The 13,720-nt window shown below is 33.2% G+C and overlaps 1 protein-coding gene across 6 annotated transcripts; it reads left to right on the forward strand.

Annotated features, from left to right (window-relative positions):
• The first annotated feature begins 693 nt into the window (after positions 1 to 693).
• Positions 694 to 12,548, forward strand: LOC112703627 (tRNA dimethylallyltransferase 9). Of its 6 annotated transcripts, XM_025755178.3 has the most exons (14): positions 813 to 1,114; positions 1,505 to 1,656; positions 1,737 to 1,790; positions 2,880 to 2,922; positions 3,076 to 3,167; positions 3,951 to 4,149; positions 4,611 to 4,830; positions 5,053 to 5,147; positions 5,617 to 5,711; positions 5,987 to 6,062; positions 6,495 to 6,634; positions 6,728 to 6,787; positions 7,247 to 7,312; positions 7,580 to 7,816. In XM_025755178.3, the coding sequence occupies exons 2-13, from the start codon at positions 1,595 to 1,597 to the stop codon at positions 7,296 to 7,298; spliced, it is 1,188 nt and encodes a 395-aa protein (XP_025610963.1). In that variant the 5' UTR covers positions 813 to 1,114; positions 1,505 to 1,594; the 3' UTR covers positions 7,299 to 7,312; positions 7,580 to 7,816. The 6 variants fall into 6 exon arrangements, with proteins under 6 accessions (XP_025610961.1, XP_072055883.1, XP_072055882.1 ...); XM_025755176.3 differs by lacking the exons at positions 1,505 to 1,656; positions 7,580 to 7,816 and adding an exon at positions 11,877 to 12,548 and having other exon boundaries at positions 694 to 1,114; positions 3,059 to 3,167; XM_072199782.1 differs by lacking the exon at positions 1,505 to 1,656 and having other exon boundaries at positions 694 to 1,114; positions 3,059 to 3,167.
• Positions 12,549 to 13,720: the final 1,172 nt, after the last annotated feature.

The raw sequence follows: 13,720 nt of genomic DNA on the forward strand, positions 1-13,720 counted from the left end.
AATGACATAGTCATCTCGTACTCATGTAGAGGTTGTGGGTTCCAGATTAAATTTAAAAAAAATTATAAAATTCTTAAATTAATTTATTCAATTAATAAATTTACTCATAACATCCATAAATTCATACACATAACATCTATAATTTCATATTAATAACATACATAATTTCGTACTCATAAGTCATAATATTCATAATTTCATATATATAATATCTATAATTAATATTATCAAATTTTAAACTATGTATCTTATTGTATTTTTCAAATTATCTCATATGTGCACTAAAAGTTTTGATTTTAATTATTTTAATATTTTTTATTTAATATTCATATGTATGTTTTTATTGATTTTAATATGATGAGTATAATAATTATTTTTAAAAGTTTATTTTTTAATTTTTGTTTATATTTTGTTTTTTATTTTTTAATAATTTATAAACAAAATATGAGTTATATAGTAAAAATTATTAAAATTTTTTAATTTAACATCTATAACTTTTATAGAAAAATTGTATTTTAATAAATAATAATAAAATTAAAAGATATTATTAAAAATTTGAATAAAACTAAAATTAATTTTAAAAAAACATTAATGTCTCAAGCTACCCAAAAAAAAAAAAAAAAATAGAGAAAAAGAAGGTTAGATAATAAAAAATATAAATGATAAAAAAGTAGATCACTTCTACTTTTGACATTTCTAATTTTCTATATTATTTGGCTATCTAGCATGATCGAAAATAAAAACAATAAAACAATAAAATCAAGTGGGAAATAGTGAAATACAAATATCTCCAATTCTCCATCAACATATTTATCCATTGTGACTTCAGAATGCAGTGAGGACTCAGAGTTCAGCTGAATTCACAAAGATGATTCACAATGGAGTCTGTAACCTCCGCACCTGCCTCCGTCTCCCGGAGACCTCGCTTTCTCGATCACCACCGCTTTCCCTCGCTCTTCGCCGGCGATACCTTGCCGGCGCTTCCGCCGCCGCCAAGAAGGAGAAAGAGAAGGTGATAGTCATTTCCGGACCCACCGGTACTGGCAAGAGCCGCCTCGCTCTTGAGCTCGCCAAGCGCCTCAATGGGGAAATCGTCAGTGCCGACTCTATCCAGGTTTAGACAACCAAACCAGCATTTTTGGCGCCTCTTTTTTCTGCTTGATAATTTGAAATTGTTCTTGTTGTTGAATGTCTTGCTAGTTTTAGACTTTTAGAATTCTGAATTTCAATATTCACATGGTCAGTGAAAAAATTCTGTTGAGCTAACTTTTGGACTTCAGCTGTTGAGAAATTATTGTGTTGTTATTGTTAGTAGCTGTAGCAGTAGTAATAGTAATGTTTCATTGTTGGTTGTATTTGTGTTAGAATTATTGTCATGTGTTTTCAGAGATTAGTCAATAAGAGCGAAAATCATTCGTTCGTCCAAAGCTTAGATAATTCTGGATTTCTGGCTGCTTGCTATTTTTCTTTTGATATTATTGTAATCATTGTTATTATTATGCAGGGGAAACATATTATGTTAAATTGTACCAAGATAATATTTTGGTGAACGAGTTATGAGAACGGTGATAGGTTGATTTTTCAAGGGAATACCATGGAAATGATGCTTGTCCATCTCCTTGGATTTTGCTGTATTTGTGTTACTTCCTCTTTGACGTAGGAACTTTTTGTGATTTAACAACTGTTGATGTTGTTGTTTTGAGTTTTTTTAATGAAAATGGTTTCTTGTGCCGCAGGTATATCGGGGTCTTGATATTGGATCTGCAAAGCCTTCCCAAAATGATAGAAAGGTGCATACCTATGACATCATATGCTATTCTGCATTAGTTTATATTAGATAGATTTTCACTTTAAATCCCTGAAATTTTGTATGGATTGTCTGTTATGTCGGTTTTCCTTTATTTTTATCAGTAGATCGTATTGCTTGGTGTAATTAGTTGACTAATTGAATCAGATGGGTCATTTGGAAATGCACTACTTATTTTATTTGAAATTATTCTGGTAGTTAACATACTCTCTAATGACAGTAAGCTGTGATGAGGTTGGTAGAGTTTTGGTTTAGTTTCAACAAACAAGGTTGTTTTTTTTCTCTAAAATAATTATACATATGATTCATATTTGACAAATGCTCGTGATTTTTCAATTTTTAAGCTTCGATGACTGCGAAGGGGAAAAAAAAGGAAAAGATGAGAATTGATGACTAAGTATATACTTATCGTTCAAAAGGAAAACCATCTAAAGAGGGTAGCTTCATAATTAGTGGGACATATTCATATGCACATTCTAGTTCAGATCTTGCTTTAATATAATTCTTTCTGGTTTCTTCTCTTGTCCATGGTTACTCTATATTCAAGAAGTTTCACAAAACTCCAGCTTCTATCTTCTTAAGATAATTGTTAATTATGAAGGGGCGACATGAATTTTTCTTTTTCCACCCAGCTATAATAATTGGTAACCATAATCTGAAGTTCAATGACTAATAATACAGATATGAATAGTTTGGATGTGGTGGTCATGTGTAAATATTATGGAGGACCATTGAATCATTGATGGCTGTGTCTTAGACGAGGCATGGAATACATTGCTTACGTTCTAATATTTTGGCCATACTCTGTATCGGCGCAAAAAATTCAACCCATCTCAAGGATTTTAACTGCTTCAAGTAGTGAAATTCTGAATGATGAAGCTGATCGAATATATTCATTTTTAAAGTTTTGAAAATGTAAATTCTTTGAGAATATGTTCGTTGTTCACTGAAATTTGCATTACTAATTAGTGCTAGCACTGAATTACTGAATATCTGGTAACCAGTTTTATTCAACTGCAAATATAGTTAAGATAATTTGAAATCACTGTTTCTATTTGTGTTTTCTTGTCAGGAGGTACCACATCATCTGGTTGACATACTGCATCCATCTGAAGGTGTGTTGTCTGTTGGCTGGCTATATTTGTTTGTGTCTATTCATTATGATTATCATCACTGCATATTAGTTCATCTCATATTTGATCTTTGAAGAGCTTATTTTTTCTATAGGTAAAACTAATTATTATTTATCAGACTATTCTGTTGGACAGTTTTTCGAGGATGCAAGGCAAGCTACAAGATCTATTCTTGACAAAGGACGTGTTCCCATAGTTGTCGGGGGCACTGGACTGTATTTAAGATGGTATGCCTTTTTCTGCCTCCTATTTGTCAACTAATTATCGTTTCAAATGGAACTGCTTATTTGTAGTACAGTAGTTGTATGATGTATCAATAACAAGGCAATATGAAAGCAAAATTAAAATGAGACACTTTTCTTATTTTGCAACCTGCTGAATGAAAAGGGTAGGAAAAGCTTGGTTTAACATTAATATAATTGTAAATCAGCACAAAAAGATGTTGCTGATGTGGTTCCAATTGCTGCAGACTTGTGTTCTTGAAGGATGTGGATATATGATTATATTCCTAGGATATTATTGTAATTCACGAATCTTTGTTAACACACTGATAACCAGCTATGGGTTATAGTAGTTTGTCTTCTTTGAAATCTTGTTAGAAATGAGGAAAATGTCTTATTTCATTTTGATTTTATTTTAAAATATTAAACATCATAGACTAACTTAGATTATCCAAAATTCTTATGGTTTTTTCAATTATGTAATCAGGATTAACAATCTGCCACTGGTACATAGGAATTAATGCTTTTGTCTTATATATCACAGTTTCATATTGTTCATTAGCTTTTTTGTTCTTTTCCTTCTCCCCTTGCTAAAACCCATTATTTCAATAAGCATCATAAACTCCTTTCAACTGCTGCTATAGGGCATTCACTATAGTTGTGAATTATTACTGTCTTATCACATACCATTATTGAGCTTCTTGTTTATAAATATTAAGTGGTTATAAACAATCTAATGTGGCACATTTGATACCTGTGAGTTTTGTTGTTTGAACTTTGATTTTAAAGGTTCATATATGGAAAGCCAGATGTGCCTATAGCTTCTCCGGAGATTGCATCCAAAGTACATCTAGAGTTGGCTGAACTACAGAGAAAAGAAGAATGGGATGCAGCTGTGCAATTGGTGGTAAAAGCCGGTGATCCGAAGGCCCAACTTTTACCAGTGAATGATTGGTATCGCTTACGGCGTAGCCTGGAAATTATTAAGGTAAGCTTGCAATTTTATAAGCTGCATATTAGCAACTTTGAATTCTGCATGGTTTCTAAGCCTTTCTGGCTTTGACAAAAGCTCTTCCAGAAATAAAAAAAATCTTGATGTTAACATTTTAATATCAGTTCTCGTCCTGCCTTTATATATCTTATTCATTTTATTGCAACAGTGTAAATATAAAGCACAATAATAATTATTTTACCAGCCTTAACGGGGTATCTCAGACTTAATTTTTCTCAATGCGGAATCTGCTTAAATGTAACAATCAACTGATTTTTACTTGTGAATTATTTATACTTGTATTTTTCTGTGGATATAAATTTGAAGAGTACATTTGAATGAATTACTAGGATTACTTGTATTTTTCTGTGGATATAAATTTCAAATGTATGATTTGAATGGATTACTATCTGAGATATGTTCGTAAATTTACTCTTTTTTATTCTTTGGAATGGCAGTCCAGTGGGTCACCTCCTTCTGCTTTTCGGGTACCATATGATTCTTTCAGGAAACAGGATGACTTTAGTGTTATTGATGGTTCTGAGTCATCTGAGGCAAACACAACAGAAGAAACCAATATGTCAGATTTGGACTACGAGTTTATGTGTTTTTTCCTTTCTGTCCAAAGACTTGACCTCTATAAATCACTTGATTATCGGTGTGAAGAAATGCTATTAGGTATAATCATAAACTGGAAACAAACATGATTTATACATTCTGTTGAGCATTCTTCTGTGTTACTTCTCTGTTGATATGTAATTATCTTCTTGGATACCAATTTCCTTGCAAGTTGCAAGTAACTATTCATTAAAAGGTCCACGATGATAATATATGCTATGTTGTCTGTCAATATCATGAATATTCAATTCCAATAATTGCCTTAGTTCACTTTGGCTACAGGAAGGGATGGGATTCTATCTGAGGCTCAGTGGCTTCTTAATTTGGGTCTTCTTCCAAATTCGAATTCTGCAACACGAGGAATTGGTTACAGACAAGTATACTATCTCTATATATTTTGTATATACATTTAACTTTTTATATTTGCAAATTTTCATTACTGAAATAGGCTTGAATAATCCACATTGCACGACAGGTAAAACATTAAAGTTCTTTTTGATTTTTGAACTATACGTGATTGAACCAAAATCTCAGAATTGAACTGATCTTTGAACTGTTTTGAGGTAATACTGTGGTTAAACCACAGTTTAACTGGGTTTGTTATGTTAAAGGAAATAAGCATGGATGCTGTATGCATGCTGAAGATATAATCATAAGAAAAAAAAAATTGAAAACGTGTGTTATGAAAATAAGAAAATAGTGTATATGAAAATTAATACATATATAAAATAAAAAATGATGCTCATAGGCTATGCAAATAAATGCGTACTATAAATTATGGAGTAACAGACTAACATGAATATTTATATAGTATGATTCTTTATTAACATGAGTCAATAATTCCAGGCCATGGAGTACTTATTAAGTTGCAGAAAGCTAAATGGTCAGAGTTCAGTAGGAGAATTTTACAAGTTCTTATCTGAATTTCAAAAAGTATCACGGTACTGCATTATATCCTCTACAAGATAACTGTTGCAAAAAAATTTTCTTCTGTTATTCACGTACACTCTGCTGTGTGTCAACGCTAAATCTTATTTGGTACTAACTGATTTTACCACTCCATGGTGTAAAAAGTTATTAAAAGAGCAGTTGCTTCCTTTTTCTTCTGTATTCCCCCTGCTTGTCATCATCTCTCCTGTTTTTTGGTATTTGATTTCCATTTATCTTTGATGCATATTATTGGCTATTTAGGAATATTCCCTGAAATTTTCTGCAGGAATTTTGCGAAGAGACAGCTTACATGGTTTCGAAATGAAAAAATATATGACTGGCTTGATGCTTCTAAACCTCTGGTATAACTATTGAACCTTTCTTGCCACTGATCATTACTGCATGTGCATATATAACCATTCTCTTGTAATTTCTTATTTATGCTAGAACAACTATAAACCAAGTTAACCTTATGTCCTCAGCCCGACCTGCTTTAATTACTGCTAACCAACATCTCTTTATGTCCTAACTGGTGGCATCTAGGGAAAGTATTTTGGATTGTTTTCTTTATTTGAACTTCTGACCTCTTTAATTTACAAGATCATAACCTTATTGTTATGGCTTTAGATAACAGACTACTCGCTATTTGCTTTTCTAGTGCTGCTGTGCCAAACATTATTAAATTCCTTTTCTTATACTTGAGTTTTGGTTTGCTTCTGACCGTTTTCTTTTTGCCCCATGCATTTATTTTTCTGTTACCTTATGTTGATCTTGAGATGAACAACTCATGGCAGGAAACAGTACTCAACTTCATTGTTGATTCATACCAGAACAGGAATGGAAGGCTTGTTGTGCCCGAGAGTCTAAGAATGCCACGAGATATTTCTAATCACCGAGAAGCTAATTTAATTAAGTCCTACAGAACCAGAAATAGGTAGTTTAGATTGTGTGCAGAAGATATGTGTACAAACACAATATTGAATATATTTCTTGATGGAACAACATTAACATTTACTTTCTTGTGAAGGCATTTTTTGAAGCGGGAAGATTGTTCTCATATTCTGGACTGGATAGGGGAGACCCAAAGGTGAAGTAAATGGAGCTTCTCTTTCTGGATTCATCATCAATTGGCCACAAATTTGATAGTTTTAATGATCTCCTAAGTTCTAATGATAAGCTTATTAATTGTCCTAATTCAAAACTTCATTCACAATGGCAGGAGTTATAATTTATACAATATCTAAGGATTATTTAGTAGATAGATTTTCAGATGTACCAATTATAAGAATTTATCATTTCTCTCTCTTTTTTTTGGTGTTCAACGATCATTTCTCAATTTGAATTTACAAGGAAAGAGTATTATAACTAAAATTTTTGAGTTATGCTCTTCATTCTCTCTCCTTTTTTAAAATTTTAATTTTTTTGTGTGTCAAAAAATTGTCTTTATTAAGTTCAATTCGGTTCAATTTATTATAGGAAGCAGGAATTGAGATCTATGACTGAAACATTAGCTGAATGTAATATTTGTTGTTTATTTCCATTGCAGTGGGATACAAAGACTGGAAAATCCAAGAGAGGCAAATTATGAGAGAGTCTGAAAGGAGCACCTTAGGTATCTTGATATACAAATATTTAAGAATTGCTGCATTTTATATTCAAGGAAGATGATCATTTGTTACTCTTGAATTAAAAGATTTTAATGTTATAGTGACAAAAGATTTTATATATGCTCTATTTGTTCCTTATTATACAGCACTATTATTTTTTGTGCAATTTAGATCAATGTACTTTTAACACTATTACAAAAAGATGAAGATAAGGACCCTTTTGTTAATAAAAAGAAGAAAATATTAATGTTTTGGTGCTAATTAATTTTCAGGTCGTGTAAGGACATACAAATGTCTAGCTACTTTTTTTCGAGATGAGTATTTATCTAATTTTTTTTCCTTTTCAAGTTATTCACTTTGCTATTTGATCTACGCGATTAGAGTGTGTTTGGAAAGTGTTCTTAATGTGAGAAAAGAATTCTATTCTATTAAAAAAGGAATTGATTTTTATTTGAAATTTAATTTCATGGTTTTGAATGAGTTTAATATATTAGTAGAATTGAATTCAATTCTTTGGTTTGGAATGATTTTTAAATGAGTAGAATTATCTTATTTTACAACTTTACTTTTGAGAAAACCATTTTGAATAGACACTCACTTATAAATAGGGATATTTTGTACATTTCAAATATTAAGTTATAGTCTTTTAGAATTCTCTTTTGGTCTGATTTATAAAGATGATTTATGATTTATTTCAATACATCTCTGATTTGATTTATGATGGATACAAAACATACTTGCATGCTTGATTACTATGCCATGGCTTCCAAGGGCCATGCAAGTCCAAATGTTCAATGGTATTGACTTTGGTCCCTGAACAAAATGGAGGTAATATATATCAGTACCCTCTTCCATCTAATTGCTAGAAATTGTACTTGATTGAAGGTTAACTCAAATTAAGCCAACTGTTTTCTTGAGATTTGAGTTACTCTTAAGATAAGTGGCTACTTCAGTTATGCCAGAAGAATTTGTTCTTCTAATTATAGTTCCATTGCATGAAGTGAGTACTCAAAACATTAGTAAAAGGATTATTAGTTGCCTTGTGATAGAAATGAAAGAATACAGAGAAGAGAGAGATTGACAAGAGATTTGAATTGAAAATTGAAATAGAATAACTATTGTGCTATTTTTCAGTCCTTTACAACAGAATCATAACCTTTTATTTATACAGCAGAGTTTGTTAAAAGATCTTATCTCTAGAAAGCTAACACCCTCTAACTAAATCAGTTATAGCTAACTAACAGTTTTACTAACTGTTGCTCATATCATATCTCCAATATCCCCCCTCAAACTTGAAGATACTCTTACAGTAACTTTAAGTTTGTCTTTACACTTGTTGAAAGGTTCTGCTGACAGGGGTTTAGTAAAAATGTCAGCCACTTGATCCACTGCACTAATATGAACAATTTCTTTACTCTTTCTCTAACAAAACGTAAAACTGACTCAAAGTGTTTAGTTTTGCTGTGTAAAATGGGATTAGCTGCCAGCAAAACTGCACTCATGTTATCGCAATATAGAGTGGGAACAGTGTCAACTTGGATGTGAAGTTCCTTGAGAAGATTTTGGAGCCAGACTATTTGGGAATCTGCTTCAGCTAGTCCCCTATACTCAGCTTCTGTGCTGGATCTGCCGACGGAGGGTTGTTTCCTGCTGCACCAAGATACCAGGTTTGCACCAAGATAAACTCCATAACCATAAGTGGATTTTCTATCATCAACATCTGATCCCCAGTCTGAATCACAAAAAGCATAAACTCTTAAGTCAGTGCTGGAATTAAACAAAAGACCTTGTTCTATTGTCCCAGCAAGATACCGTAACAATCTCTTCACACATTTCCAATGACTAATCAAGGATCTTTGCATATATTGACTTAATTTGTTAACACAATAAGAGATTTCTGGCCTTGTTAAGGTAGCATACCGTAGAGACCCTATAACAGATCTATATAATGTTGCATTATCAAAGATATCATTTCCTTCTTTAGATAGTTTAACATTTGTGATCATAGGAGTTGGAATTCCTTTTAATTTTGCCATGCCAACTTTCTTCAATAAGTCAGAGATGTATTTTGTTTGGCCAAGATGATAAGTTCCTGAATCAATCTTACATGCTTCTATTCCAAGAAAATAACTAAATTCACCAAGATCTTTTAAGGAAAAAATGTTGTGAAGCTGGTTTATAGTATTTTGAATGGCAATTGTATTATTCCCAGTAATAAGTATATCATCTATATATACTAGAATATATATAGTGATAGTAGGATCATGCTTGACAAAGAAAGAGTGATCTGACCTGGTTTTGAAGAAACCAAATGAAGCTAAAGTTGAAAAAAGTGTAACAAACCATGCTCTTGGGGCTTGTTTTAAGCCATACAAGGATTTTTTCAATCTACAAACCTGTCGAACATCACCTTGAAAAAATCCTGGAGGTTGTTTCATAAAAACCACTTCATTCAAATCCCCATTCAAAAATGCATTATTGAAATCAAACTGCCGAATCTGCCAATGATACTTTAAAGCAATGGTGAGAACAATTCTTATGGATGAAGGTTTGATTACAGGGGCAAAAACCTGTTCATCATCAACTCCTTCAACTTGGTGGTTACCTTTTGCAACCAATCTAGCTTTATACTTAGCAATATCTCCATTTGGTTTTCTTTCCATAGCATAAATCCACCTGCTACCGATCACCTTGGCAGTAGGGGAAGGAGTTTCTAAACTCCATGTTTGATTCTTATATAAAGCTTGCAGCTCCTCCAACATGGCTTGATGCCAATGAGGAGCCTGTAAAGCCTGTGCAGTGGTGGTAGGAACATTATTATAAAGATCAAGATTGGAAGAAGTAGTAGTTGAGAATAGTTTTGGTTTTACAATACCAGACTTGGATCTGGTTTGCATCGAGTGAGTATTAGTTGAAATTTTTGGTTTTGGAGAACTTCCAAATTGTATTTCTAAACCTGAAATAGGGACACTATCTGAGTGGTGTTGAGCTGTATTGGCTTTAGAGAGAGGAATTGGCTCATTTGGTTTTTGGTTAGAGGCTTGCTTAGGTGATGATGCATCTAAGGAAGAGTGAGAAAGATGGTCAAAATTAGAACTAGATGGAACTGGTTGGTAGGAGGAATGAAGAGCAGAACTGGACTCATTGTTAAGATGTGAATTTGAAGAAGTATGAGTTATAATAGGCAGTACCAAGGATGTATGAGGAAATTGTTGCTTAGGCAAAGCAGGAGGTGAGGATGGAAAAAGAATAGAATATGAAAACTTAGATTCATCAAATATAACATGACGAGTAATAATGATTTTTCCAGTTTTAGTGGACGCTTATATCCCTTATGATTAGGAGCATAACCTAAGAAGATGGATAATTGAGATTTGTAGTCAAATTTATTGGTAGAATATGGTTTAAGACATGGATAGCAAGCACACCCAAAGGTCCTAAGGAAAGAATAGTCTGGTTTATGATGGTGAAGGAGTTCATAAGGAGTAATATTTTGAGTATTTGGAGAGGGTAGTCTATTGATGATGTAGGTTGCCGAAAGGAAGGCATCGTCCCAATGTATCAAAGGAAGAGAAGCTCTTGCAAGCATTGCAAGGCCAGTTTCAACAATGTGACGATGCTTCCTTTCGACCCGTCCATTTTGTTGATGAGTGTATGGACAAGAGAAGCTATGAGTGATACCGTGAGTAGCCAAAAATCCAGTGAATTGTGTAGATAGGTATTCACGGCCATGGTCAGTTTGTAAAGCTTTAATCTTTAGACCCGTGTGAGTTTCCAGATTAGCTTTGAATTGTAAAAAAGCATGAAACGCCTGAGATTTAGAATGGAGAAGATAAAGATAAATACATTGTATACCTAGTAAAAGCATCAACAAATGAGATATAATAATTGAATCCATGATATGAAGTAATAGGGGCAGGTCCCCATAAATCTGAATACACCATTTCAAGAGGAGCATTAAAGTTAAATTTATCCAGAGAGAAAGGAAGAAGGTGCATTTTTGCCATACAGCAGAATTAACAAACATGAGAAGTGGCTTTATTTGATTGAACATTCAAATTACAATGTCTCATTACATTTAGAACAGTATTTGTGCCACAGTGGCCAAGTCTATCATGCCACAGTTCATATGAGTTCAAATTAGCATGAAAAACTTTAGGATAAAAGTTGTCAATTTGCACTAAATTCTTATCAGCATTGTCAGATTTAGTTTGAGTAACAGCCACTCTATCAAAATGATAAATGCCATTCCTAGGAATTCCTTGAAGAAGAATCTCCTTTGTAATATGGGATTTAACACAACAATAGTTAGCATGAAACTCAGAAACATTTGTTTCAACAGCAAATTTATGCACGCTTATAAGGTTCTGAGTTATTTCAGGAGAATGTAATAATTTGTCAAGCAGAAACTTTTGTTTTGTATCAAGATTAACAAGATGTGAGTGACATATTAAGTAATACTACTACCTGTACCATTACCTAGCATAATCTGTTCAGAACCATTGTAATCAGATGAGCAAACTAGATTGTTTGGATCAGATGTGACATGATGATTGGCACCTGTATCAGGAAGCCAGGAAGAATCTGATAAGGCGGAAGGAGTTGCAAGATAAACACGAGGAGCATGAAATGATGATGGAGGTGGAAGAGCCAAAGGTGTATTTGTTTGCTGATTTGTGGAATTTTGAGAAGAAGGGTGAAAGTTGTGATCAAAGCGATGGAAGTAAGAAAAGGCCACATGTCCAAGTCTCCCACATACTTGACACTGAGGCCTAGAGTCCAAAGAAGAGTATCTACCACCGGAGAAAATCTACCACCCCTTCCACGACGTCCATAGAAATTTGCTCTTGAAGGTGGTCTTGCATACGGAGGAGTTTTTTGTGTGTAATTGGCAGAAACTGATCCAAAATCAGGTTTTCGAAAACGATCGAACATACGTTCATGAGCCAAGAAGGAGGGATTCAGCTTCCATTAGAGAAATTGACTCAATGTTTGTCATTACAGCAGAGATATACAATGCATAATCCTCAGACAAGCCTTCAGTAATGGCGGTAATATGATCATCAAGGAAGAGGGTATAACCACTTGCTGCTAGAGAATCCACAATCTTTTTTATCTTGGCGAGATATTCAGTAGCAAAAGTGCAATCCAACATTCTGTTCTTGAAACTATCATCAAATTTTAATTGTTGAATCTTGATTTTTGAAGTTTTAGAGAAATAATCTTGAATTTTTGCCCAAACCTGGTGTGCAAAAGTGCAATCCAACATTCTGTTCTTGAAACTATCATCAATTGATGAAAGAAGCAAGGTCGTTAGGTAGTGATCTTTAGTCTTCCATTTCTTGTAGGATTCTGATTCTGTTCATGCAATTCGAGCTGCTTCATTATCAAATCTGGTTGGAATTTTCTCTGGATTAAGATGATCCACCAATTCATTAGCATTGATGACATGAAGAGCCAAGTGCTGCCAGATCTTGAAAGAGTTTTCATTGAGTTTATCTATCATAGGCGCAGAAAAAGTAGTTGAATTTGTAGAAGAAGGAGAAAAAGAGTGTGGGATAATTGCTGCCATGGATCTTGGACCTGAGCTCATGATAACATGATAGAAATGAAAGAATACAGAGAAGAGAGAGATTGACAAGAGATTTGAATTGAAAATTGAAATAGAATAACTATTGTGCTATTTTTCAGTCCTTTACAACAGAATCATAACCTTTTATTTATACAGCAGAGTTTGTTAGAAGATCTTATCTCTAGAAAACTAACAATCTCTAACTAAATCAGTTATAGCTAATTAACAGTTTTACTAACTGTTGCTCATATCTCCAATACCTTCTTAGTAGTGAGTATCACCAACGGAGGTGAATGGTAGGGGTAAGAAAATTGGACTGTGTCAACCCTCGCCGGATCAGATCCTCAACACTACTAGTTTTGTGATTCTAGTAGCTTATCGTTGCAGATTAGTTTCGTACGTCGAACAACGAGTAAATTACCAAAAACGCACCAAAAAGATTTATGCGCTGACAAAAATAATTTCAAAACATAGACAATAGAAGAGTTGCTGATAGATTTAAAAAGTTGACAAAGGTATCCAATGGTCAAATAGTTCAGTTTTTGTTGACAGAAAAGAATGAATTACGTCATGTAAGATTGTCACATAAACATTTTTGTGTCATAACGTTTTTCGGCAACAAAAATGGATCTATTTGACAATTAATTATTCTTGTCAAATTTTAAATCCTTCAAGAATTTTTTGTTATTTTCATCTTGAGTTATTTTTGTTCAGGCAAATAAAATATCTTTGGGGTTATCTTTGATGGATTTGATGCATTGATGAGCAACATACCAACTCGATGAGACATATATCTCTATGACTGTATATGCTGGTATGCTATAGCGCAAGTCTTTTAGCA

This window comes from Arachis hypogaea, chromosome 7, assembly GCF_003086295.3.
Source record: "Arachis hypogaea cultivar Tifrunner chromosome 7, arahy.Tifrunner.gnm2.J5K5, whole genome shotgun sequence".
In the NCBI taxonomy this organism is placed as follows: Eukaryota; Viridiplantae; Streptophyta; class Magnoliopsida; order Fabales; family Fabaceae; genus Arachis; species Arachis hypogaea.

Excerpts from the sequence above, each read along its gene's own strand:
- LOC112703627 (XM_025755176.3), top strand. The coding sequence starts at position 869 with ATGATTCACAATGGAGTCTGTAACCTCCGCACCTGCCTCCGTCTCCCG. Across the intron at positions 5,712-5,986 it reads GAATTTCAAAAAGTATCACG|GAATTTTGCGAAGAGACAGC; the intron begins GTACTGCATTAT and ends AATTTTCTGCAG. Across the intron at positions 6,788-7,246 it reads TGGATAGGGGAGACCCAAAG|TGGGATACAAAGACTGGAAA; the intron begins GTGAAGTAAATG and ends TTTCCATTGCAG.